At 39.2% G+C, this 24,038-nt stretch overlaps 1 protein-coding gene across 2 annotated transcripts; it reads left to right on the plus strand.

Moving 5' to 3' along the window:
- The first annotated feature begins 14,745 nt into the window (after positions 1–14,745).
- Positions 14,746–24,027, plus strand: nkpd1 (NTPase, KAP family P-loop domain containing 1). Of its 2 annotated transcripts, XM_011490440.4 has the most exons (6): positions 14,746–14,883; positions 16,695–16,789; positions 18,614–18,730; positions 19,511–19,833; positions 21,329–22,756; positions 22,942–24,027. In XM_011490440.4, the coding sequence occupies exons 2-6, from the start codon at positions 16,771–16,773 to the stop codon at positions 23,113–23,115; spliced, it is 2,061 nt and encodes a 686-aa protein (XP_011488742.1). In that variant the 5' UTR covers positions 14,746–14,883; positions 16,695–16,770; the 3' UTR covers positions 23,116–24,027. The 2 variants fall into 2 exon arrangements, with proteins under 2 accessions (XP_011488742.1, XP_078801252.1); XM_078945126.1 differs by lacking the exon at positions 16,695–16,789 and having other exon boundaries at positions 14,753–14,883.
- The last annotated feature ends 11 nt before the right edge of the window (positions 24,028–24,038 follow it).

The following is a 24,038-nucleotide window of genomic DNA, read 5'->3' on the forward strand; positions in this document are numbered from 1 at the left end:
GGGTTTTTACCCCATGCCAGCAGTTGAGGGCAAGAGATTCCTATTCCTGGAAAACAATGCCATATTGGAATTAATCTGCTTGTATATATGTCTGGTATTTTCTGGAAATGCCCATTTTTATGTTATTGATCTGAGATATCAATATTGGCATGTAAACAGAGCTAGAAATCACCTCCTTTTATTTCAGAGTTCACATTGACAGCATGAAAAATGATTACAGATGAGCCAGACATCCATCCATCCATCCATTTTCTGTACCCGCTTTATCCTCTTCAGGGGTGTGAGGGAGCTGGAGCCTGTCCCAGCTGTCACTGAGTAAGAGGCGGGATAGGCTTCGGACAGGTTGCCAATCCATCACGGGGCCACACAGAGACAAACAAGACTAACAACCATGCACACTCTCTCCTGCAGTCAATTTAGATTCACCAATCATGCTGACATGCATGTCTTTGGACTGTGAAGCCAAAGTAACAGGAGGAAACCTGTGTGTGCATGAGGAGAACATCCAGCAGGAAGCAGGAGCCTTTTTGCTCAGTCAAATTCTTTTTTTATTATTTTTCCGACTACACACTCTCGGTAAAGCATAGTCTCTTTCATACCCACCAAAGACAGCCTGTACTGGGATCTTTTGACATTTTGCATAAAAAATTTATAATCTCAGCAATACTTTTATAATGCACAAAGTTATTTTGCATTTTAGTGGTACTTTTTCAAGAGACTGTTCCAACGGACCAACTCTTTTTTCTAAAACCAAGTTTTTTGATAGCAAAGACAAACGATCAATAAAAACAACAGGCAAACGACAGACAACAGGGAGCGAGTGGGATAATTAAAGATAACCCAAAACTAGTTCTACATAAATTACTCTTCATAGGCGCTTCCCTTTTAAAGACCCTGTGATCTTTTCACATGTAAACAAGCATGAATGTCAAATGTTTAGTCTAGGTCTAATTAAGGAGCAGCAGAAGGACCAACTTCCACCACCACTGTTTCAGAGCTGCCAGAGGGCATTTTTATTAATGAAGATGATGAAGCTTTGTTTTTTCTGACTGAAACTCAGATCAGAATATGTAAATAATACAAAGTTATGTGTTTATTTCCCAAACACAATGTTGTGTTCTTTTGGACAGAGAACACTGCAGCTAAAGCAACAGCCTGAGGATTTTCTTTGAACAAAGCAACTACCTGTAACCTTCCAAGGGTATTAAGCTTCAATCCACTTGTTTAGTGCATTACGAAACGGATAGAGGTGCATCTCTAAACAAGGGCCATTTCAGTGTTTCCCCCTATCTTGTAAACAAAAGTCATTAGTTAATTGACTTAGTGGAGAAGATGAAGATTTATGCTACATTCCCACTGGGCTCGGTAATCAACGACTGTCTACAGACAAAATTTTGTGCCATGAGCGCACGTAAAGACACATACATACCGGGCGTGTGTTGCTCGTTCAAGAACGCCCTATACACGGTTTCATTAACGTGGATTTAGCCGGTGGTTTTTACACAACTTTATAAGCAGGGAGAGGCTTCTTCTGTAGTTTTTTTCACTGTTTCCTAGTGCTTGTCCACCACCTACAGTTAGAAGGGGCTTGGTCCGAAATGTCGAAGCGGTGGCACTTCAATGTTTTCAAAAGGACGATATCTGCATGTCACTACCAAATCTGAGTCCCTGATTGGTCAAAGTTCAGGATTTTCACAATTTAGCTCTCAAAACTTCCACTAGTTGAACTTCCAGCACACAATAAGTAAACGCCCAATTTGTACGTAGAGCCCGAGACCAGACTTAAAAACTTGCATAACAACGCATGAACGTGAGAGTTCTGACTGCGGAAGCCATGAATGAGGGTACAGGTGCGTGTACATAGACTTTTCATTTCAAGTGGCTGCTTGAACGCTAGACGACGCAGCCGGTGTCAGTGTGCCTTCAAAAATTAAACCAGTGGAACCAATCATCAACTCAGATTTGTGAGTGACGTATAGGTGGCGTCCTTTTAAAATCACGGAAGTGCCGGCTGTTTGAAAACTGACCATGAAGGAGAAAATAAATAATTGCGTTTAGTTGCCGGCTGGAATTTTGTGACAACAAATCTTCACCACTTTGATAATTGTACCAAGGCTCTTCCAACTGTAAATACACGCACTAGTCTGGTAGCGACATTCCAGCGCAAACACCATATGCTAAAAGCACCTTCAAGAAGGCCCGTTTAGCATGTTCTTAAACGCGCGCAACATGGTCAGTATGTATGCAACATAAAGCAGGAACTTTTCTGGTTTTACCAGCATTCTGGGTCATTTCCAATCTGCAAATTAGAAATCACTTTTAGCTTTGAAGAGGTTTGTTTTTGTCTGAGTTTCTGCTGCAGACTCAGATGCTCTTCGCTCTGTTCCTGCTCATTTATTTTAGGAGCTGACTGTCTGATGCGATGTTTACATATGGGCTGTTTATATTGGGGCTTTTTTTGAGAATCAACAGGAGTTGTTTTGCCTACAAAGATCCAATGTAGAAAATATTACTCCTTGTATCCATCGAGTGCTGTTTCCAACACTCAGCCAATTTTTACAAAGAAACCACTTGGTTAAGACTAATGAACAATGATATTATGGCTCAAAGGGGACTGGTGTTACCCTTATTGTAGTTCAGAGAAAAAGACATTGTGGAGCACTAGGCATGACTCTTTTGGCTCGGATGATATTAGTGAGGGGAAAAATGTAAATGACACTGAACTTAACAAAAACAATAGCAAACCTAACCCAGGCAACAAGAGAAAATATTATAACAAGCCAGGCTGAATTTGCTATGGAGGTAAACAAGCATTAGGAAATAGATGTTATGTTGCTTTGGGGAAATCTAATTAGGAGGCAAATTACTGAGCAGTAAGTGATTGTTCTAAAATAATTTCATTTTGATGGGTAAACTCTCTGTTTCACAGCTTTAAGAGTAAATGATTTGACATTGTGTGGGACTAATGCAAGGCTGCAGAAACGCTCACTTCAGAAAGGCACAGCACCACCCTTAACTACATATTGATCTTATCTGTGCAATTTAGAACTGCATCTCTTCCTTCCAACTCAGATCCCTGGAGGCTGAGCCGCATAGCCTCATCACATATACAGAGCGGGCACACGACAACACCCCTTTTTTTTTTTTTTTTAATGGTTGTGCACGAACACATGCTGTGGTGGTCGCGAAGGGAAGTGTGTGTGAAAGAGCGGGGGGGATGAGAGTTACACTCGAATACATGACTAATAGACTGTCTGCACAGATAAATGACTTTTTAAGCAACAGAAAATTGCTCGATGTTCCATTCACCAAACACTGGTTTCCTCTCTTCTCTGGCTGTCTTCCCTCTTCTTAGACTTGTTTTTCCCCCACTTCCTCCTCTCTGCTCCCCGCTCATCATATCTCCACCCTCACACCTTCCTCACAAGTGACTTCTTTCTCTCATGCTTCTGCCTCACTGTACTTCTATTCACTTCTCCGGCCTCGTTGCCAAAGCAACAAGTGCCAGAGGTTTTAGAGTCTGTTTTTTTCCTTTACTTTGCCAAAGGAGAAGATAGCAAAAGATCTTAGACGGCACAATTGTGTAATTATGCAAATGAATCCAGCCATTGACAATTGATTACAGCGGCCTCTCTCACTGCTGACTGAGGGGGTTTGAAATGAGATTTGAGAGTCACTTCAAATGATTCTTATCTCACGTATCAGATTCACAGTCACGCTAAGACGCATGTGTGTCCAGCTTTTGCCTTTTTTTTTCCCAAGCACGACTGTTTAAAAAGCCGCTGTGTCTGTGCACCATCCTAACCAAATGTATACCAGTTGAGTGTTACTGCAACAACGAAGACACAAATCCAGATCGTACCAATTTTATTTTAACTTTTTTTATCCTCATCAAAATGAGAGCACACAAACAAGCTGCTACCACCAGACAATGCAGATACTTCAAACCCCATTTACACCTTGTTTTGTGAACAGTATCAGACTAACATACAAGACTGAGGTAGAATCAATATTATGAACATTAGAGGCTCTGCACCACAGTTTCAGTCACAAGGCTTTTTTTAAATTCCAAAATGTGTCGCCAGCAGCTTAGAGAGCGGCCAATTTCAATCAGGTTAATGATTATTCTTTGACGCTGCGGCGTTAGTTTTATTACATTCTCACAAACTGAGAGGAGTGGAAAAAAGAGGTGCATGGTGCAGCACACCTGAGTCATTCACAGCACCGGTCACAAGAAACCCCACCCAAATGCAGTTTGGGAAATGAAACCTTTAACCCACCCGCTAAATGCAGGTTCTTGTATGTGCATTTAGCCCATGGTGTTCACACTGGACAAGCAAGGAGGTGTTTCTTATTATCAATTTATTTTTCCACTGTTTACTAATACATGTCCGCCAGCCACAGTTGTAAGAGCCTTAGTTCAAAATGTTGCAGCGGTGCCAATCTTGTGAATCTTGCTCCAGGTTTTTTCTTTCGCAGTTCTATTCCAATAAATGAAAGATTTGATGTCATTTAATTTATCTCAAAGCGCGATTAATAATTTGTCCTCCATGAACAATTTTCAAATGGTTGGCCCCTACGTGAATTTAAAGGGATGCCATCTATATTTCACAATTGAATTCAAGTCTCTGATTGGCCAAAGTTTGATCTGGTGGACCTCCTGTTCCCTTTGGAGGACCTCCTGATTGTGCATTTTGTACATAGAGACTAAAAAAGGTCTCAAAAATGCGAGTAGCTACACGTAATTCCCAGAATTTTGAATGCGGAAGCCCGGAATACGGATTTACGTGTGTTTACATAGACTTTTCATTGAAAGCGGTTGCTTGAATGTCTTATGCCAAGGGTGATGTGAGGGTAGCTTTATACATGCTGCCTCGTTACATTAACATCTACTTTTAAAATATGTTAATAGGAACAGGTTTAAACAAGCTGACAGTCCACACAAAGACTGATATTACTTGTCTTTTCTCTGATGCATGTTGCTGCTCACCTCTACGTTCATGTTGTTTGTAATGAAAGCAGCATATGTGCAGCAGCTCAGTGAATTTAAGCATTCAGACACGGTCAAGATGAGCTCCTTAAGCTCAAACCAGGCATCAAAACAGCGAAGAGAGGTAATTTAAGACTGGAAATGTCTGTGCCAGCTGATCTGTGCCAGCTCGCCTGTGAGTTTTGGAACCACTGATCTACAAGGATTTTTATCTCAGCCATCTCTGGGGTTTGCAGAAAATGCTCTGAAAAACAGGAAACATCCAGTGAGCAAAAGTTCTGAGTGAGTTCTGAAGGCAAAAGCTCTTGTTTAATGATGGAGGGAAAAGGAGGATGTGAAGACTGATCCAAGGTGACAGAAAAGCAACACTAACTCAAAATACTGCTTTTTACCACCAAGGTAAATAGAGGACCATGTCGACACATTCAACATGTTGAACCTTGTAGACAATTGGAAATAGCAGAGAAACACATCAGTTGCTACTGATTGTTAAAAGACTGAAAACCTGGTCTGCAGACATTCTAATAATAGACAAGAAAAGTTTGGAATGATAAGCTCGGGCTTAATCAAGATAAATCAAACAAAATTAAAGAAGTGATGAATAAAGCCTTAGTCATGGCTTCCCTTACAGGGAAAAATACACACTGTCAGCGGGCAAAAAATGGGCAAACTTGTACAGGGCACAGGTGGGCCGCACAAAAAATTAAGATTGTAGACTGCTTAGTGAGCCCATGGAGATGAATTGATCATGCACATTTTCTACGGGCTTGCTGCGGGCGATAAGGGTGAAGTAAATGAAACACGTGCGTATTATATGGATTTTCGTTTTATTAAAACTCCCCAAATCCTGCACACTTCACAAAGAGTCTGTTGCTGCTTTTCAAGTGTGGACTACTTACGGTGCAGTCTGACTGTTAGAAATAAGACAATTAGAGCGTAGTTGGTGTGAGCGTCCTACGGGCAATTATGTATCACCTGCACACCCCATGCATGCAGCACTTGCACACGGTCAGTAAGGAGCCAGTACTCACACCTTATTACCAAACAGAGTCTGGCATAAGAGCACCTTACAACAATGTCACCCGTACATCATAAGTGTGTGCAGCTTGCATTTCCCTTACGGATATTTTACTAAACACTTACGCATGACAATCAAACTAACCATTTTTATGACATCCCTCAATAGAACTGTGAGTTAACTGTGTGTCACACCTGAGACACACCTGCACTCCTCTAAAGATGCAGCTGCTCCTGTCTACAACCCTCCACTTGCCCGGACAATCCAAAAACCTGTACCACCCATCAAGGGGAAACCGACTGTATGAGGACATGTTACCAAGGCTTAAGTAATTGTAGTGGAGTAATGGTACACCAGGGGTGTAGCATGTGAGCTACTTTTGAGACGACAATGTCTTAAGTAGGCAATGATCTATCTATATATATCTATATCTATATAGATATAGATATAGATCTATAGATAAATATAGATCTATATCTATATATATATATATATAGATATAGATATAGATCTATATTTATCTATAGATCTATATCTATATATATATATATAGATATAGATATAGATCTATATTTATCTATAGATCTATATCTATATATATATATATAGATATAGATCTATATTTATCTATAGATCTATATCTATATCTTGTTGTGTTTTCAATAGACTCCACTGCATTCCAAAGAGCACTTGGAGTGGAGTAGAGCAAAAAAGAATGTTGAAGAAGTGAGTGGTCACATGACCCACTGAATTTCATCAGGTCAACTTATTAGCTTCCTGCTCGGTAATATTTTAGTCAGCCGTGACTTCACAAAAATACTGCCTTTTACGAGAATCTGCAACAAACAGGCCTGCAGGCGTATTCCTGCCTGGCAGGATCAATCAAAACTCTTGTTTACTTAAGTGCTTGCTCTCCTTTTTCCCCACACACAAGCTCAATCAAACTTTTACCTCATCCATCATGCAGAAACTATTGTGTGTTATGAAGTGGGTATAGTTGAAAGTGAAAGTGAATGCAGCATGACATGTATCCTCAATGCATGAAAGGGGATGATCTGAGGAGCCTACATTTACTCTCATTCACTGTATCCTTGCAAATTACCTAACGTAACCAAAAAAAATGTTGTTCTCTGATTTAAAAAGATTTTTTTAGTCAACTAAAAACAGCAATTTCCGTCAATCATAAAGCCATGCATATTTTTGAAAGGAAATGTTCATTTTTATCAAACTTAATGAGGTTGACTAAAGCTACCCCAGCAGAGTTGTCATGAATGTAGCCATGAAGGCAAAAACCTAATTTTGGTTTGTCAAAAGCTGTACTTATAGTTTTAAAAGTGCCTCAACACGGAAGTTATGATTGTGTTTAGCTTTTTTCTGAGATAAACCAAGATCTTCCCATTAGGTATGCATCCCACAAATCGGCACAAATGTTTAATGCCACATGTGATAGTAACCACAATGAGATCTCATATGGAGTTGCTGCGTTTCACGCAGACAGAGTGCAAAGCTCAGCATTTTGGGAGGAACTCCAAGTAGAATTGTTCCTCCTCCTTACTGAGAGGAGCAGGTTGAGGTTGTTTAAATATCTCGTGAGAATGCCACTTGATTGCCAATCAGGAGGAAGTACCCAGCAGACCAAGGACACTCTGGGGAGATTTTATCTCTCAGGTAAACTCAAAAAGGTGGCCAGTTATGTGGAGATCTGGCCTTTCTTTTTTGTTTTTTTGTTAAGACTGCTTACCTTGTGACAGATAAGGGATGGACGGATGTCTGAGAAAGACTTTCAACTTTTTTTTTACACATGTGCCTCTAATGGCCCAGAAAGACCGAATGATTCATAACAGGTGGGAAGGTGCACTGCAAAGAAAACAAAAGTGCTTTACACCACACCCAACGTGCCCACACAGAGAGAGTTAATGCTATTATGGACAAAATTGGATCTAGTTCAGTGCTATCAAAGTATACCTATAATAAAGTGGTCTTTTTTTTTTCTTTGTTGATCTGTCTGCTTGTCTTCTTTTGTCTATCCGTTTTTATTATTGTGGTGAACACCTTCTGTGTCTCTCTCCATCCACCTCAGCTAAATTGACTTTTTCCATCTAAGCGGAGCATTTTCTGAACTATTGTTTGCCTCTCCGCAGAGGTTTTCTGTCATTCCCCTACATTTCTTATTCATTTAGTTCCAGCTTACACTAAAGCTTGCCTTGAGTTTGGAGGACCTCTTCTGTCTGTACTGCAGTTTTCATGAAATACAAATATCTGCTATCTGTGTGGAAACTCCAATACGAAAAGGAGGTGCCCAAACTTGAGTTTTAATGTTTAATAAACAACTAAAGCATAAATGAAAAGATGTTTCCATTTTTTCTACCATCTATCCATTTTCTTTACCCCCCATGTCCTTTTCAGAGTCACAGGGTTGCCAGAGACTGTTGGAAAGGACGCAAGGCCCACTTTACAGTATCCTTTTGTCTATTTATTATTTTTTTAAACAATACTCTTTTTAACCCAGGATGATAGTGCTATCTTACTGTATAGTGACCCTGGTAAAGTGTGTATTTTCAAATGCATTTGAGTTGAATTGCTGGGATTGCAAAGAATTGGTTGACAATATTAATGCAGTGCCTGTGATGTTTATTGTATTTTCATCAAATATATGTCAAATGAGATGAGAACTTTAGTGCAATTCCCAATACCAGGTGTGCAGAAGGTACTGCTGACCAGAAAAATTGTGTTAAAATTTTCAATTGGGATGACCACAAGACGAAAAAGCAGAAAGGAAGATAAAAGGAAGCTGCACAGGAAGGGCAACACTTGTATTTTTCTGAGTATCTAGCTATATCCCCCTCCTTTACTTTTGATAGGGTCAGATTTCATAACGGTCTAACGACGCACTCTAAGAAGTCTCAAGATATAGTCATTCTATCTCTGCGAAAGCTGCCATCATCTGTACCGCCACAATCCAGCCCCTGTCAACAGCTGTCAACCTCTGTACCGTCTGATATTGACAATAAAACAGGAGGCACGATCAGCAGGCTGCCATAAATGTGTGCACACATGCGTGTAAGTTTTTATATCAGCCCAAAGGTTCAAGACTGGACCCTCTTTTCAACACCATCACCTGGAGGAGGGCTCAGTGCGCACCTGATGCTATGCTCTCACACAGCAGGATAAAGGCGGATTTCAGGGAGGCATGGAGAGGAATACAGAGAGGCGGTCACACAAAAGGAAAAATGTATAATGATCCCGTTGTCACAGCCACGACTTTTAGACAGCTCTGGTTATTCGCAATGTGCTGAAGAGAAGATTGAGAATTCTGAGCCTTGTCATGCATCATAAATGTAATATCATATGGGAGTGTAGCTCTTGGGTGCTGTAGAGAATTGGAAATTAGTACTCCGGATGTATAAGGATTCATTGCCTTTTATGAAGTTGTAAAGGACATATTTTGTTGACGGCCTCCAAAACATGTATGGTTTTTTTTGTGGGGGTGGGGTTCTGAAGAGGTCTTCCAGGATGATGAAGAGGCCTTAAATGGCAGATAAAGCTCCAAAGCTATTTACATGAAATAGCTTTCAGGGTGACGACAAAGAAAAGTCAAATGGAAAAATAGAAGACGGAGATGATGTGATCTTGGGTGTGATGACGAATGGAAAGAGGGCTGGAGGTGCAGGCAAATGATCGAGCATGGGACATTTGTACTGACAGATACAAGATCAGCATGCATACCATTTCTCCACCCCTGCCTCCGAAAAGCTTTTCAGTGGCAATCTCGCGACTGCATTTTTATCTACTAATATTTGCTGCAGAGGTTTCAAAGAAAAAGTGGATATTTTTTGCCCGTGTGCAGGAGTTTTGATCTTGTCGCCTCTCGTGTAATATCCAATACAGATGGTGTCTGCAGACATTTTGGGGGTTCAAAGCTTTCAGAGACCTCCATTTGTTTCGTGCCATCATCTCGGTGGTAACAATATAGGACAATCAGCGTGAGTGAATCAGTTGGTGACAAGAATCTGGACTGTGGTGCGTTGGGGTGCAGACCTTAGCTCCGTGGAGCACGCAGAAAAGCTTAAGACATCACATCAAGATTTTGAAGTGCTTACTTTCTGTATACTTGGCCATTTTCTGTCTTCATCCTGTGACTTTGCAGTGCCTGCTGGGAAACTGATCAATAGATCACACCAACAAGAGGTCTTGAGGCCAATTAGGCCATGTGAGCAGGGCCAGGGCCAAGCTGGTATTAGGCTACGTGTCAATAGAGAAGCCTGTCTGCCCTCAGGAAGTAATGAAGAATGTTAGTACTTGTGTGTGTTTACTTTATTGTTGATTTGGGGCCTTTGCAATATGATAAACTGATCATTAGATTTGCTCTTAATTATTAAAAAAAAAAACGTATATTCCAGTAAGTTTAGTAGTAAGGGGTAAGTTAGAGATTATTATGAGTTTATGGTTGTAGAATGAATCTTGAACAAATGAAGCCATCAAAACAAAACATATCTACACACATTTGTGTCAATGGAAATGTGACTTGTCCATGTAGTAAAATGACTTTCTATCAAATCATCATCCTGGCACAGCAACACATCTGCTCCAACATGTCACATGGAGCAGACAGATGAAAGGCAACTGAATAAATGTAATTGTCTTACTTGTATGTGTAGAACTTTAGCACCCTCTGTTGGTACTTGACAGTACAGAATGACTCTGGGAGAAGAGAAATCCCACACACGGGTGCGATCCTTGTAAATATAATCTGCAGAGGACAAGCTCCAGCCAGAAAGCAGCTACCGACCCCATAATGCTATAATTTCCCCTCTCGTTTGTAGCAGAAATCTCTTTGAGTCACTCCTGAAATTCAACATTTTCTAGCCTCTTTTGGCTGAAGTATTTGAGTAAATGCATTAACTTTAATTTAAAAGTTCATGTGATCAGAGGGCAAAGTGTGACGGGGTGCATAGAGAAGGAGATAATATCCACTTCATTGGGTATCTATTCACAAAAAGACCTCTAGCAAGGTAATAACAGAAAGCTGTCTGTTACACACACACATGCACATACACAGTATCTATGGCAATAAAGGTAATTGAAGTGGTTGAACTTCAAGTACTTGAGGTAAAAAACAGAATCAGTCATCCTAAGGCCAAGCCCTTTTAATCCTAATCAGATATGCACTAATTAAACTTAATTTCTGCAATTTTACGCAAGACTAAGCTTTTTTACTTTTGGAGGATTGTGATAAGACGTCAACAGAACTGACACGACTCATGTGACACCAACCACAAAAATAGTTGTCATGGTAACTATTTTTTTTTGTGGCAAATATCTGTAAGTTAAGTGCATTGGAGCAATTCAGTTGGCACTCTAAGCCAGTGTTTTTCAACCTTTTTTGAGCCACGGTGTAGGTACCGGATGTTCTCGGGTTGCCGGATGTTCTCGGGGTCCTTCAGGGTCCTTCCAATGAGTTATATCACTAGAGGAGACATCACGTGGTTCCTCATGGGAGGAGAGCACCGCCATCTTGGTGAGGTCAAGTTTTGAAGACCAAACCACTTTTATAACATTTAATAAAGAGCTCTGTTTTTGCTTTCAATCACTTCATTATATGAAAAAGAAGAATGGCTTGAAATTGCTTAGTTTTGTTCAGAAATACAAACTTCACCAGTACCCCTAACTTAACTAGTATTAGACTACTTAGATTTTTTCTATGTTCCTTTATTTTATTTTACTTATGTTTTTATTTATTTGTGTGTTATGTTCATTGTTTCTTTTTTTCCCCTCTATTCTTTATTTTCTATGTCAATATTTTATATTTGGCAATGGTGACTGATCTTCGAGGCAATATTGATTACATCGTTATTGTTCGTTGTTAACGTTAATGTCATTGTTAATGTATGATACCGCAATTGTCAATAAAGTTTTTTAAAAAACTTAGCGACGTTAACTCATTGGTCGTGGCAACTTACAGCCAATCAAATAGTGTGACGTCATCATTGGTCGAAGGACCCCGAAGGACCCCGAGAACATCCGGCAACCCGAGAACATCCGGTACCCACACCGGCACACTTTAACCTTGACAAAAATCCAGCACCAGCATCCAAAAAAAAAAAAAAAAAAAACAGAGATTCATGGTCTGTATTGATCGACAGCCCCCCCGCAATCTCACGTGCATTTTTGTGATAATTGTGGCCGGAAAAGCAGGAAGTTGCGGCTGTTTTTTCTAAGAGATGAAATGGAAGTTAAATTAGGAAATTTAGAAACTGTTTGTTTGTTGTGGTTTCAAAGCGTTTCGCAAGGACAACTCATTGTGCGCTGGGACACTGCGCTGGGACACCTTTAAGCCAATGCATCATGGGAGATGTAGTGTGAAAACTGCCGAAAACTTGCAGAAAGACTCGCGTCTCTGAGCTTCATTGTATTGTCCACTTGTTTCACGGTCTGACACCGGACCCTGTGGAAAGCTACACCGCTAAAGAAGAGCTTTAGCTGGCATTTTTGTTAGAACTGAGCGACTTTATCAGCAGAATTAAGAACAAGGAAGTGAAGACTTTAAGCACTTCTGATTGGTCAGACTGATGACATGTGATTAAGCCTTCAAGAATGATTGGTGGAGACAGTTAAAGGGACGGGACTTTTCCGCAAACTGTCATAGCTGCAGGGAAATCGCGGTAGCGTCATTCTTATCAAAATTTCTTTAATAGAATTAAATAAACACAAAGAAAAAGTAATTTTAAGATCTTTTATATTCCTAACTACTCAGTGTTTTATCAGGGCCTGTTTGGATGAACAAAGAGCTGATATCCTGGAGATGGGAAATGTTTTTAGATCAGTGAATGATTAATGAGGGCAATTTCCCACGGCACACTTGACCATCTCCCACGGCACACTAGTGTGCGGCGGCACACTGGTTGAAAAACACTGCTCTAAGCTATGGACACACCATTCATGTAAACGCAGGTTTCTTGAACACACATTTAGCCTATGGTGTTCAAACTGGACAAACAAGAAAGGGCTTCTTCTTCTTCTTTTGCTTCTGGTTAGTAGTGCATATATGCCACCTAGAGTTGGAGGAGGCTTGTTGCAAAATATCAAATTTTGCTCCATATATAATACATATATATAATTCCAGCCGGCATTAACCGCAATTATTAATTTCTCCTCCATGATCAATTTTCAAACGGTTGGCACTTCCATTAATTAAAAGGGACACCATCCATATGTCACAACCAAATCCGAGTCCCTGATTGGTCGAAGTTTGATCTGGACAACCAGTGTGAGTGAATCAGTTGGATTCTGAACCACAGGAATCACGCGTGCAATGGAACGCAAGCCACAGAATCTGGATTGTGGCGTGCCTTCAGTTGCTGCGCATTTTGTTCGTAGAACCCAAAAACAATCATGGGAACTTGTGTAGCGATGCGTATAGGTGACAGTTTTGAACATGGAAGCCCAAAACACAATGTACGCAACTCTATGTACATGCGTTTCCATGGACTTTATATTGGAGAAGTGGTGACTTGAGTGCCCATTGCTGGGGGCGTTGTGAATGTGGCTTCAGACTTGCAAGTGTCATGAAAACAGTACATTTACTATGGCTAAAAAGAGAATACTCAACATAAGAACTTTTTAAAGGACTTTTCAAATGAGTTACAAATAAGACTCGACCTCATGAATGATTATGATTTAAATGGAAAGTGAAAAAGCAGAAACTGATGCAAAAAAGGTGAAAAATAACGAGTCAAGTTGAAGCCTTACAGCAAGCTGCTGCGTTCTCCGTCTTTCTGTGCAGCAGCTGACCTTTCAGTTCATCCTATGTCAACTTATACAGATTTTTCAGACTTTGCTCTGTCTACTCTTAAAAGGTCAATCCATATAAGGGAGAAATTCCAAGTATTAGAGCAATTATTTATCAAGTTAGAGTCACCTTTGGTTAGGGTTATTAGCATTTACAAGTTTTGCCTAAATACTGAGCAAATTTATAAAGTTCAAAAAGCCGCTCAGTAATGTCACATCCCTTATGGTTACAAATAGGCATTAGGTCGACTCTACTATGGTTTGAACAGGATTTTGGTTTGACAGATGCCAAACAGCAAAAGCGAAAATAGGAACTTCACTAATATCTTTCCAGTTAATGCTTATTTTATTCATCTACTGCAGTGTTGTTTTTCTCTTTTTTGCAACAAAAGCTTAGAGAAATATGAATAGTTTTAAGCCCAAAGTGGAAATGAGTTTGTACCAAAAGCTCTATATTACATCTTCTACACTTTAATTCAAGTTTTTTTCATATATAATAAAAGCTGTGACGCCTTTAGCAAATTTCCCACATTGTCAGTTGGTGCCAAAAACAGTCTCAATATCTAAAATTCCCCATTAGATATGTAGATCCACATGTCATGCCATGCCTACAGTACTTCATGCAAGCTCCAACAGGAAATCACATATTTGTTCCAATTTTCCCTTGGCTAAAAAAGTTAGATGGGTGATGTCTGAAGGTGTGGAGAAGAATAAGAACTTTTCTACCTTGAAATCATTTTGGGCACTACCACTCTTTACTCAGATCCAGTGAATGGAAAGAAAATTGGGAGCAGGGTGGTCTTGGGATTTAAAAAAAAAACATGCAGAGAAGGGAGGTGGGGGTTTGAAGTGGCAAACTTCCTTTGACAGAAAAATTGAATCTTGTACCAAACCTCACTTCCTGAAAAAGCACCAGGCCTGGAGACACTCCCCGTGATTATCAGGGCCCTTTTTTTTCTTGCTGTCAGAGATATAAAGTCAGAAGGATTACTTCACCTTCCAGTTGCAGCTGCTTCTCCCTGTTGCTTCTGAAGACTGCAGTGGGCCACAAACAACAGTTCAACCTGCAATTTGGAGGCATTTCCAGGTAGGTCGGTTAAAACAAAGATCTATATCTACCTAGTTAAGCAAATCAGTGGGATGGAGGTTCTGTTAACCCCAGCTTTGATAAACACACTACTTAGAGGTTTAACATCAAAATAACACATAAAGTTGATTGAAATGAAAGCCAGCACGAAACTGTCTTGTGACGAAGTCAGTTTAAGCTAAAACAAAATTAGAACGTCCGTAGTTTACAAGGAAATAGACTAAGCGGATTAATAATTAACATGATTGCAATATTAACATGAAGGTGACTATAAAAAAGAAAACATTGAACTTGTAGGAGGGTGCATAGCTGACAATAAATGATGCTGCATTTTGAGTTCAGTGACCCTATGTGCAGGTTTTTTTCTTAAACTATTTTTTCTAAACTGACTGGTTTATAAGCATCACAATTTTTTGGTTTAAAAATGAGTTTTGTTGGCCTAAGCTAAAATAAAACAAGCAATACTCAGAATTGATCCATCCTAATTAATGGCAATATCTGAGACTTGGCAAAATCTTCAACGAGCTTCAAAAGCTTTAAAAGAGTTAATTAATACTTTTTTTAAAAATATTATTGAACTCTAAAAAAAATAATTTAGTCATAAGACATGTTTTACTTGGCCCGACCTGAATCAAAGCGGATCTGCTTGGGTGTAAATGCATCACTTTACCAACACATCGGGCTTTGACTCTCCTGCAAATAAAGATCAAACCCTTTTCATCTGTGTTTGGGAGTCAAAAAAGACATTTACATACAATGTTAATTCATTATTTTAACACTTTATTAAAGCTTCTCTCAAAGGAATGTTACAGTGGTGGACAAAATTGTTGGTACCCCTCAGTTAAAGAAAGAAACTCCACAATGCTCACTGAAATGAACTGAAACGTTCAAAAATAACAATAAATTAAAATTTATTGAAAATTAAATAATCAAAATCGGCTGGACAAAAATGATGGTACCCATAACCTAATATTTTGTTGCACAACCTTTTGAGGCAATCACTGCAATTAAATAGTTTCTGTGTTTGTCAAGGAGCCTTCTGCACCTGTCCACAAGTATTTTGGCCCATTCATCATGGGCAAACTGCTCCAGTTGTCTCAGGTTTGACGGGTGTCTTCTCTGTATTTTCAAGTCATTTCAGTGAGCATTGTGGACTTTCTTTCTTTAACTGAGGGGTACCAACAATTTTGTCCACCACTGTATATTCTGCTCTAATCACCTGCTTTCAGGAAGGTCTGGACATCTGATTAATTTTGTCTTGATAATGAAATTCAATTTTTCTAGTTTCACAGTTGTTTTCACTATGATTTTTTTTTTTTTAGAATAACGGTTCTGATCCTTCAGTTTGTTTTACTAAAACATTTTATTGTAATATAATATCTAATAATTTGCTTAGCGGCTGGATGGTTTAGTTGGCTGCGTCTGGACTGGAGCATGGAAAACCAGGGATAATTTCCCAGCTGGCGCGATTAGTTTTATCCAGTGTGCGCTACTATGTAACCATCGTGGCGGTCCCCAGCCCAGATAAAATATAGGATTGTGTCAGGAAGGGCATCCAACGTAAAAAATCTCTGCCAAAATCACCTGTGCATCTCAGAGAAAGCTGATTCCCTATTGCAGCACCTGAAGGGAAATACTGAAAAATGAACAACGTATATGATTATTTTAGCTTAGTTGTAATAAGATATTACTAAAAGGATAAACTGTGTTTTTACACATGCAAATATATCATTAAAATTTCATAAATGAAATAAATTATTTCATGATTTGTCAGTTGTTGCTTCTTTCTCCAATGAAAATTTTCTTTGCAGCATTAACGGGAAGTTTCATCTCTGCTGGGTTAATCCCTGAAGCATCTAAAAGGACAGTTGTCTGGAAGCCACAGCAATGAAACAGCCACCAACAGGTTAGGTCTTGACAGCCCATTATGAAAGTCATCTTGCTACCAATCTGTGGAAGACAAAGCAGTGTTGTGATGTCTACACGGTTCCTGAAAAGGCTGAAAAAATCCCTGAAAATGTTCAAACGTTTCCATGACACAAACATGAAATTTCCAGAAAACATGAAATCTGTCTTCTTTTTACATCTAGTCTTATATTTTAAGAATTTTTGACGCATTCAAACGTAACTATCTAGGAACGAAATTATCTTAAAGTATATGTATGAACAAAACTCTTTTTTTTCTATAACTTTGTATTTTACATTGTGGACTGAGTTCATATTTAAAAACTAGTATTTAAAAGTGATAAATTAGAAGCATGTGACTAATAAAGGACATTCCCTAAAGACAGTGGTTGCTGCTGTTGCTTTGGTTGTTTAAAAGTAATCTAACTTTCATCTTGATAAAAAAAAAATTGTGCTGTAACACTTTCAGCTGTATGTAGCTAATTCACAATGTGCCAATAAATCCTTAGACTTCACTTAATTTAGCATCACCATGAAAGGTAAACACATGTGGTGTAGTGGTTAGTAATGGTAGTGGTTCCTTACAATGAAAATGCCCTGGTTCAAATCCTGGCAGGGACCTTTCCACACAGAGTTGCATGTTTCTCCTCATGCAGTTTTTCCCCCCCCAAGAACCCCAGCTTCCCCTCACATTCCAAAAACATGCGTCATAGGTTAATTGCTATCTCTAAATTGCCTTTAGGTGTGCATGTGAGTGCATGTGTGGCCCGGCAACAGACAGGCAACCTGTTCAGGATGCATCCTGCTTTTGCCCAACAGTTGGCTCCTATGAGCCCAAAAGGGATACAGCATGCTCTGAAGATAGATAATTACAAATAAACTCTGGCATAAAGAGGTTGAAGATTTTTCAAGTCATGTTCTATAGTTTTATTTCAAGTTTGAAGTTTACCTCCAGTTGATGCAACTGCTGGAAATGTGATACTATTGAAATATGAGTTTGTTATTTTAAAGGCGGACTCCCACTGGCTTTATGTCCTGGTGAATATCTTCACACACAGGTCCCATTTTTTTGCCTTATCAGTTGAGTACCTGCCTGTCTGGGTCATGAGAATGAGCAACTGGAACAACATGATGGCCTGTTTGCTGGCATATGGGGTTTTATGTCTGTTGGTTGAATCACAGTCGTAAAACCTCACAGGAGCACAGCTGAGATGAAAGTAAAGGTCATGCTTGAGAATGGTGGGGTCCCACCCATGCCTCTGAAGCCATCCCTATTGATCCCACCTTCACGTTCCCCCCTGACTGTTGTCAGAACCAACTCTTTCATTCCCTAACTCTTTTCCAAATTCCTGCACGTGTAATATGCAACACTTAGGGGCAGTTCCTTCTTATGATAAAGTTGAATTAAACAAGAAACATTTAGTCATCTGAGAACATAATTTTAAGTATTACGTGTGAAAGGTAAATCTCTGAAAGTGCTCATTTTCACAAGCACCTGTCTTGCAAATGCTCTATCATTTCAGTTTAGTTCAGCATCATTATTTTCCAATTAAGACAAGAAAATGGGGTTCTCTCTAATCTCAATTGCTGTCTATAATAATAATAATAAATTGCATTCAATTAGTCTGTCCAAGAGAGATTTTGCTTTTCCAGTTGTAGTGAGCAAAATTACTCAAAAAAGTGCTACCTATCAAATAATATTTTCATTTTCTATTTCTTGCTAGGCTTTAATTTCACTAGCTTCTGAAAAACTGTGTCATTGGCCCATCATGTTTCACTTTCAAATGGAAACAAGTGAAACTGTATTTGTTTTATTTGCTTTCAGACCGCATTTATGCATATGCCCTGTCCAAAACCCTGACAAAGATTTCATCACCTGCAACTGTAGGCCTCTACTCATCATGTCAAGATCGACTCAACATGATCCTGAGACACATGGAAGGTATACAGAGGAACCTGTTCTCACTTTGTGATTTAATATGACTAGATAAAATACGTTTATACTGTAATGTATTTGAGAGGAGTGTGAAGCTGTTTTTCTTCACATCTAACTGGCTGAAAGTGGATTAGTACAAAGAAACGATGCATAACACTGGTATCTTGAAATGTGCACTGTTTTTATAGACTTCATAAAACAACCAATCAAATATCATAAATGGACCCACCTTGCATGTAATATGAGGTCTGCGATGAGTGAAATATAAAAATGAGTCTGTTTGTAGAGATGTGACACTGAGCAGACTGAGTGCAGGGGAACCAGGTGTGGTGAAGGCCTGCCACAGACAAGACGAGTTATTCTGTGTTGCTCTGAAGGTCGTTTGGGATAGGGATGATTTCTTGTTTTAACCTTGGCAGATATATTGCACATGCTGGCACACACTAGATGCTCGCATAATAAAACCCACAGATTAATAAGCCTTCGAGATGTTGCAAGACAGATGAGAAACCCTGTTGTTCATGAACTCTTGTTTTTTATCTAGTCTTTTCTAATGCGCTTTCTGTGAACAGCTGTTGAATTTAATGCCACATAGCAGGGCCTGTGTGTTTGTTTCAAAGGCCTCAATGCTGCTTTAAATATTCAATACATTTGACATTCATGCTCTCTTTTTTATATTGAAATCATCCATGTAGTTATTTATTCTCAGGGGTCTTTTTTGGGTTAGGTGTATGTTTCTTTACATCCAGAGTAAATATCCAAATCCTTTATTTGTTTGTGTTTCAGAATACATGGACCAAGAAGCCTTAAACATTGAACAGGCCAGAGGGTCCACACACAAGTCAAACAAGCCTCCCCTTTGTGGCTTTTTGATGCTCATCATCCGGATGTTCTTTTACAGACCTGCTTGGACCAAGAACAACCCACATGACACTGGAGTTCGATTTATTCATGTGCATTTTAGTGCTTGGCATTTTGCAGGCAGTGACCTGCTGTGGGCTGGGATAGCCATGCGGCTGATAGAGAGCATACAGATGAAAGTTGGGAAGCTGACAAGCCTTCTTTACCGTACGACTCAACATGATGAAGAGGAGGAAGTCAAGAAGAAGGTTTGTGAACCCCCCGTAACCCTTGTGCTATCATAGGCACTTTAACATTGGGAGTGAGGTCCTCTAGACGCTACAAGACAGTTTTTCTTCAATGATATGTCATCTTCACTGGTGTCCATGGATTATTATTGAAATCCTTTCCACCTTTATCCACATTGTCATTGGTAATACCACACTCAGTAAGTTTGTCCACAACCTAATTAGTTATAGTTCTTGTTAGCTTTTCTTGATCCAGTTAACCAGCACATTAATGGAATCCACCAATTTCAATGTTGTCTTACTCTGCTTGACAAGTTCAAACCAGGAAAATTTCATTTTCACTGTTTTATTAGTTTTTTTTTTACTTATTGCAGAATTAAAAGTCTTTTAACTCTGAGAATATTTTACATACCTCATGCTTTAACGTTAAATGGTTTAACATTTGCTGCCCCCTTGTGGGTTTCTGAGCCTGATATACAGTACACGTGGGAATTGAGGCACAAAAAGCATGAATTATATTAATACATAATGACATATCAGTACATGTAAGGATATTTTTAGATATTTTTCATAAAATTATAGTACCACTACTAAAAATAACTGTTACAGTAACAATATTTTTTACTTTTTTCATGTTTTTATTGGCAATTTCAAGTATGAACAAAAAAAGAGAGAAAAGAAGCACATAAAGGTTTTTGAATAGTTTTTTTTCTTCCCTAGGATTATACATTTCAACTTGTAGATTTTTCCACTTTGAGTTTAATAGAGAAACTATAATTTCCAAACATGTTTATCCATCTAGCTTTAATTCTCACTTAGAACGGGGCAGGGTCACAGGGTTTGATGAGGCCTATTTCAGCTAGTTCAGAGTGAAGGCAGGATACACCCAGGACAGCACAGCTTTCCATCACATGACCACCTGTTCATGCCTAAGGAACAATCCATACCTGAACGGCAAAAAGCATGATTCTTCAAGAAGCCTTCTTGTTGTAAAGGCAGGAGTGCTAACTACCGGCTCCTGTAAGGCCTTCCAGAAAAAATAACAAAGCAAAATGTTTTAGCCTTGTTATCCACAATTGTAAGCAAATTAGAAACCTTGGACCGATTTTGGTATTCTGTATTGAAGACCACTTTTTCTCTCCATAATTAAAATGTCAGACAAAGTGGTGCGACACATTGTTTGCATTTGTTGAGCCTTTTACTCTGTTTTCCCTGTTATGCTGCGGTTTGGGACCTGCCTGCGTGGCAATGAAGTTTATTTATACAGAAATATGACAAAATCTAAGAGACAAAGTGTTGAGAAAAGTATGAATCAAGGTGAGAATATTTGCTGATTGCAGAGATACAACCTAAATCAGATTATAACAATACTAGAAACATGATTAGACATCAGCAAAAATTCCTTTTATCTTCAAATAAATAATTATCAGCAACATAACAAGTGGGCCCACTAGTTAACTCTTGAAGCATTCCCGAAAAAAAAAATCTTCCTGTAACTGTTTTTTATGCTCCATAGGATGGCCCAAACCAATGGATTTCCAAAAAGATGTGCTGCTGCCCTCTCTGGAGTTTTGCCCTGATTCTGATTCTGATCCCCATTGTCATCTTGGTAATCCTGAAGACTGTGGATTTTCCAGAAGAGGAAGTAAAACCCAACAAGGAGACAGAAGAAACAATCGATCAAGAGGATACGTTTGAGGGCTTGTTAGCTGCTTCACTTGGAATCCCTGCAGTATACCTCGGGAAATTTGTTTTTAATATTGGGAGGAACATGATCTTCAGCCAGGTTGGGAACATTAGAAGAGCAATGGACAATGACCGAATGAGCAGCCAGCTGGGTTTTATGAATAATGTCAGGAAGGAAATAATGCAATTGTCTCGCTTTATCCAGTTTATGGAGGTGTTTGAGGGCAGGAAGATTCGCGTTGTGCTGAAAATCACCAATCTGGAGCGCTGCGCCCCTAAAAAAATTGTAGGAGTTCTAGATGCCATGAACATCCTGCTTTCAGACAGGGATAGTCCATTCATATCAATTTTGGCAGTGGACCCTCATGTACTTTTGGAGAAAATAAACTTTGCAGATGGCCGCTTCGCCAAACAGGAAAGAGCTTACGCGCTGCTCAACCGCATTGTAACCCTAGCCTTCACCGTCCCTCCGCTGTGTGAAGAATTAAGGGGCAATTTATTTAACAGCCTCACAAGCGATCAGATGATGTTTAAGTATTTTGAAAGTTTTGAGAATCTCCACTCAAACAACGGCTCGCTAGTTCTATCTAAGGTGAAGGTGAATAACCACGAAGAGTGCCACTCACTAGTCGATAAAACAGACTACATGATCATAAAAGAGGACGATGTGAAAGATTTAGTTTTGAGCATTGTGCACGTCAATAAAACAAAGTTAACCAAGTATATGGTTGATGATACCATCTCTATGAAGAGAGTGATCAGCTCTGTTTGGGTGTCTGTGATCATCATGAAAGCCCTAAAGAAAGACCTGCCCAATCCAAAGAGCATAGGAGCATGGGTGTTCTTAGCCAACCAGTGGCCCTGTCGACTCAGCTGGATCATCCAGTGTGTGGAAGACAGAAAGCAGATGGCTGAAGTTTATGGTGAGGACAAAGATCCCTCCAAGACCTTACTGGAGGTGTTCAATGAGTCTAGGGACGAGCTGTATGTAATGAGGTCACAGATTGTGGATCTCCTTGAGCAGGATGGTGATCCCGAAGTGTTTGAAAAACTGCTTGGTGAGGAAGAGTTTGGATTCACCATTCAGAACTTGGAGATATTCCAATCAGCTTTGGTGAATCTAGATCCGTCACTTAAGAGGGAGCTGGCTCAGATCAGAGGCACATCCCAACTGAAAAATTCTGGTTTGAGGAGGAACCTCTCTCCTTTGCCCGTAGCAACAATCATCAACATGACCAAAGAGAAAATATGTGAAGAGGTAGGTGTTGCTTTTCCTTTAGGTTCAACCTTTTGTCTTTAGGATGGATCATTTTCTGCTCTTAATACTTCAGTTTTTCTGAAATATTCACAAAGTAGAAACTATTTATTTGTTTATTTATTAACAACTGTTATAATCCATAGAACATGTGTTTTTTCAGTAACCATGCCATTTTTGTTCTGTAGATGGAAAATTTAAAATTTGACAAGAAGTACACTGACATTGTGAGAAACAACGACATAAATGGTCCTGCACTTGTCTTTGGCGACATTCAGGACCTTAAAGCCCTTCTGGGTATGAACTTTGGAGAATGGACAACTTTCAAACTGCACTTCCTAGGAATTTCCTTACAGAAATAACTCAAATCATCACAAACACCCATCCTCAACACTGATATTTACAGCTGTTGGATGGAAGTAAGTTTTTTATTCATGTCATTGGAGTTGTGTACAAAGCGCAGAAGTTGTTATTTTATGCATACAAACTCTTGACCACAAAAAGAATGGTGACAGCTTTCATTTGATCTTTTTCTTTTTCTCTAAAGCCTGGTTATGTAAATATATTGCATTTTTGCTACCAAAATCTAATGCAACAAGGATTTGTGCTGCTGTGTCAATATTTATTCAAAGATTTCAAAATCTAAAAATCTGTATGAACAATAGGAGGAATATTGTCTGCCCCCTTGTTTACTAAAAGCTGATGCACCAGGCTAACTAACAAAGATTCAATATGAGCTCTTCTCAGGTGTGTTAATAGATTGTGAAACAAGTCTTTGCACTGCACACCTCTGCGGGTTGTGTCTCTTTTGAAATCAGCTTTTATATTTCAAAGGCTGAAAGAATTGGCTCTGATATGGTTTTATCAAGTAACAGTCCCCAGCAGACCTTAAGGATCACGGAGGGGTGCATCTTCTGATCTTAGCAGCAACAAAGAAAATTCAGTTTCATCGGTTTTGATGAGGCACTAGCTTTACACCTAAACACAATTTCTGCTAATATTTTCTGTCTGAGGTCCTTTGTCTCTATATCTGAGATCAACTAACAGATTAGTTTATGAAAATACAGTTTGCAACACTTGGGAAACTAGCGAAATGTTGGGAAAGTTGGTGCTCCTTGTTCTAAAGATAAAACCGATGTTTCAGGAACACTTTGTGAAGCCTTCGTTTGTCATTTTCAAACTGTGAGCTGTAAAATGGGAATATTGACGATTGCTTTTCAATTTACAAATGTAATGCTATGTTTATGTAATAAAAAAATGTTTTCATTTTGCTATATAGTACTTC

Source organism: Oryzias latipes, chromosome 3, assembly GCF_053564925.1.
Source record: "Oryzias latipes strain Hd-rR chromosome 3, Olatipes_Hd-rR_3.1".
Lineage (NCBI taxonomy): Eukaryota > Metazoa > Chordata > Actinopteri > Beloniformes > Adrianichthyidae > Oryzias > Oryzias latipes.

Coding starts and splice junctions, on each gene's coding strand:
- nkpd1 (XM_011490440.4), top strand. Junction 19,834..21,328: donor AGGAGGAAGTCAAGAAGAAG/GTTTGTGAACCC, acceptor TATGCTCCATAG/GATGGCCCAAACCAATGGAT. Junction 22,757..22,941: donor AAGAGAAAATATGTGAAGAG/GTAGGTGTTGCT, acceptor TTTGTTCTGTAG/ATGGAAAATTTAAAATTTGA.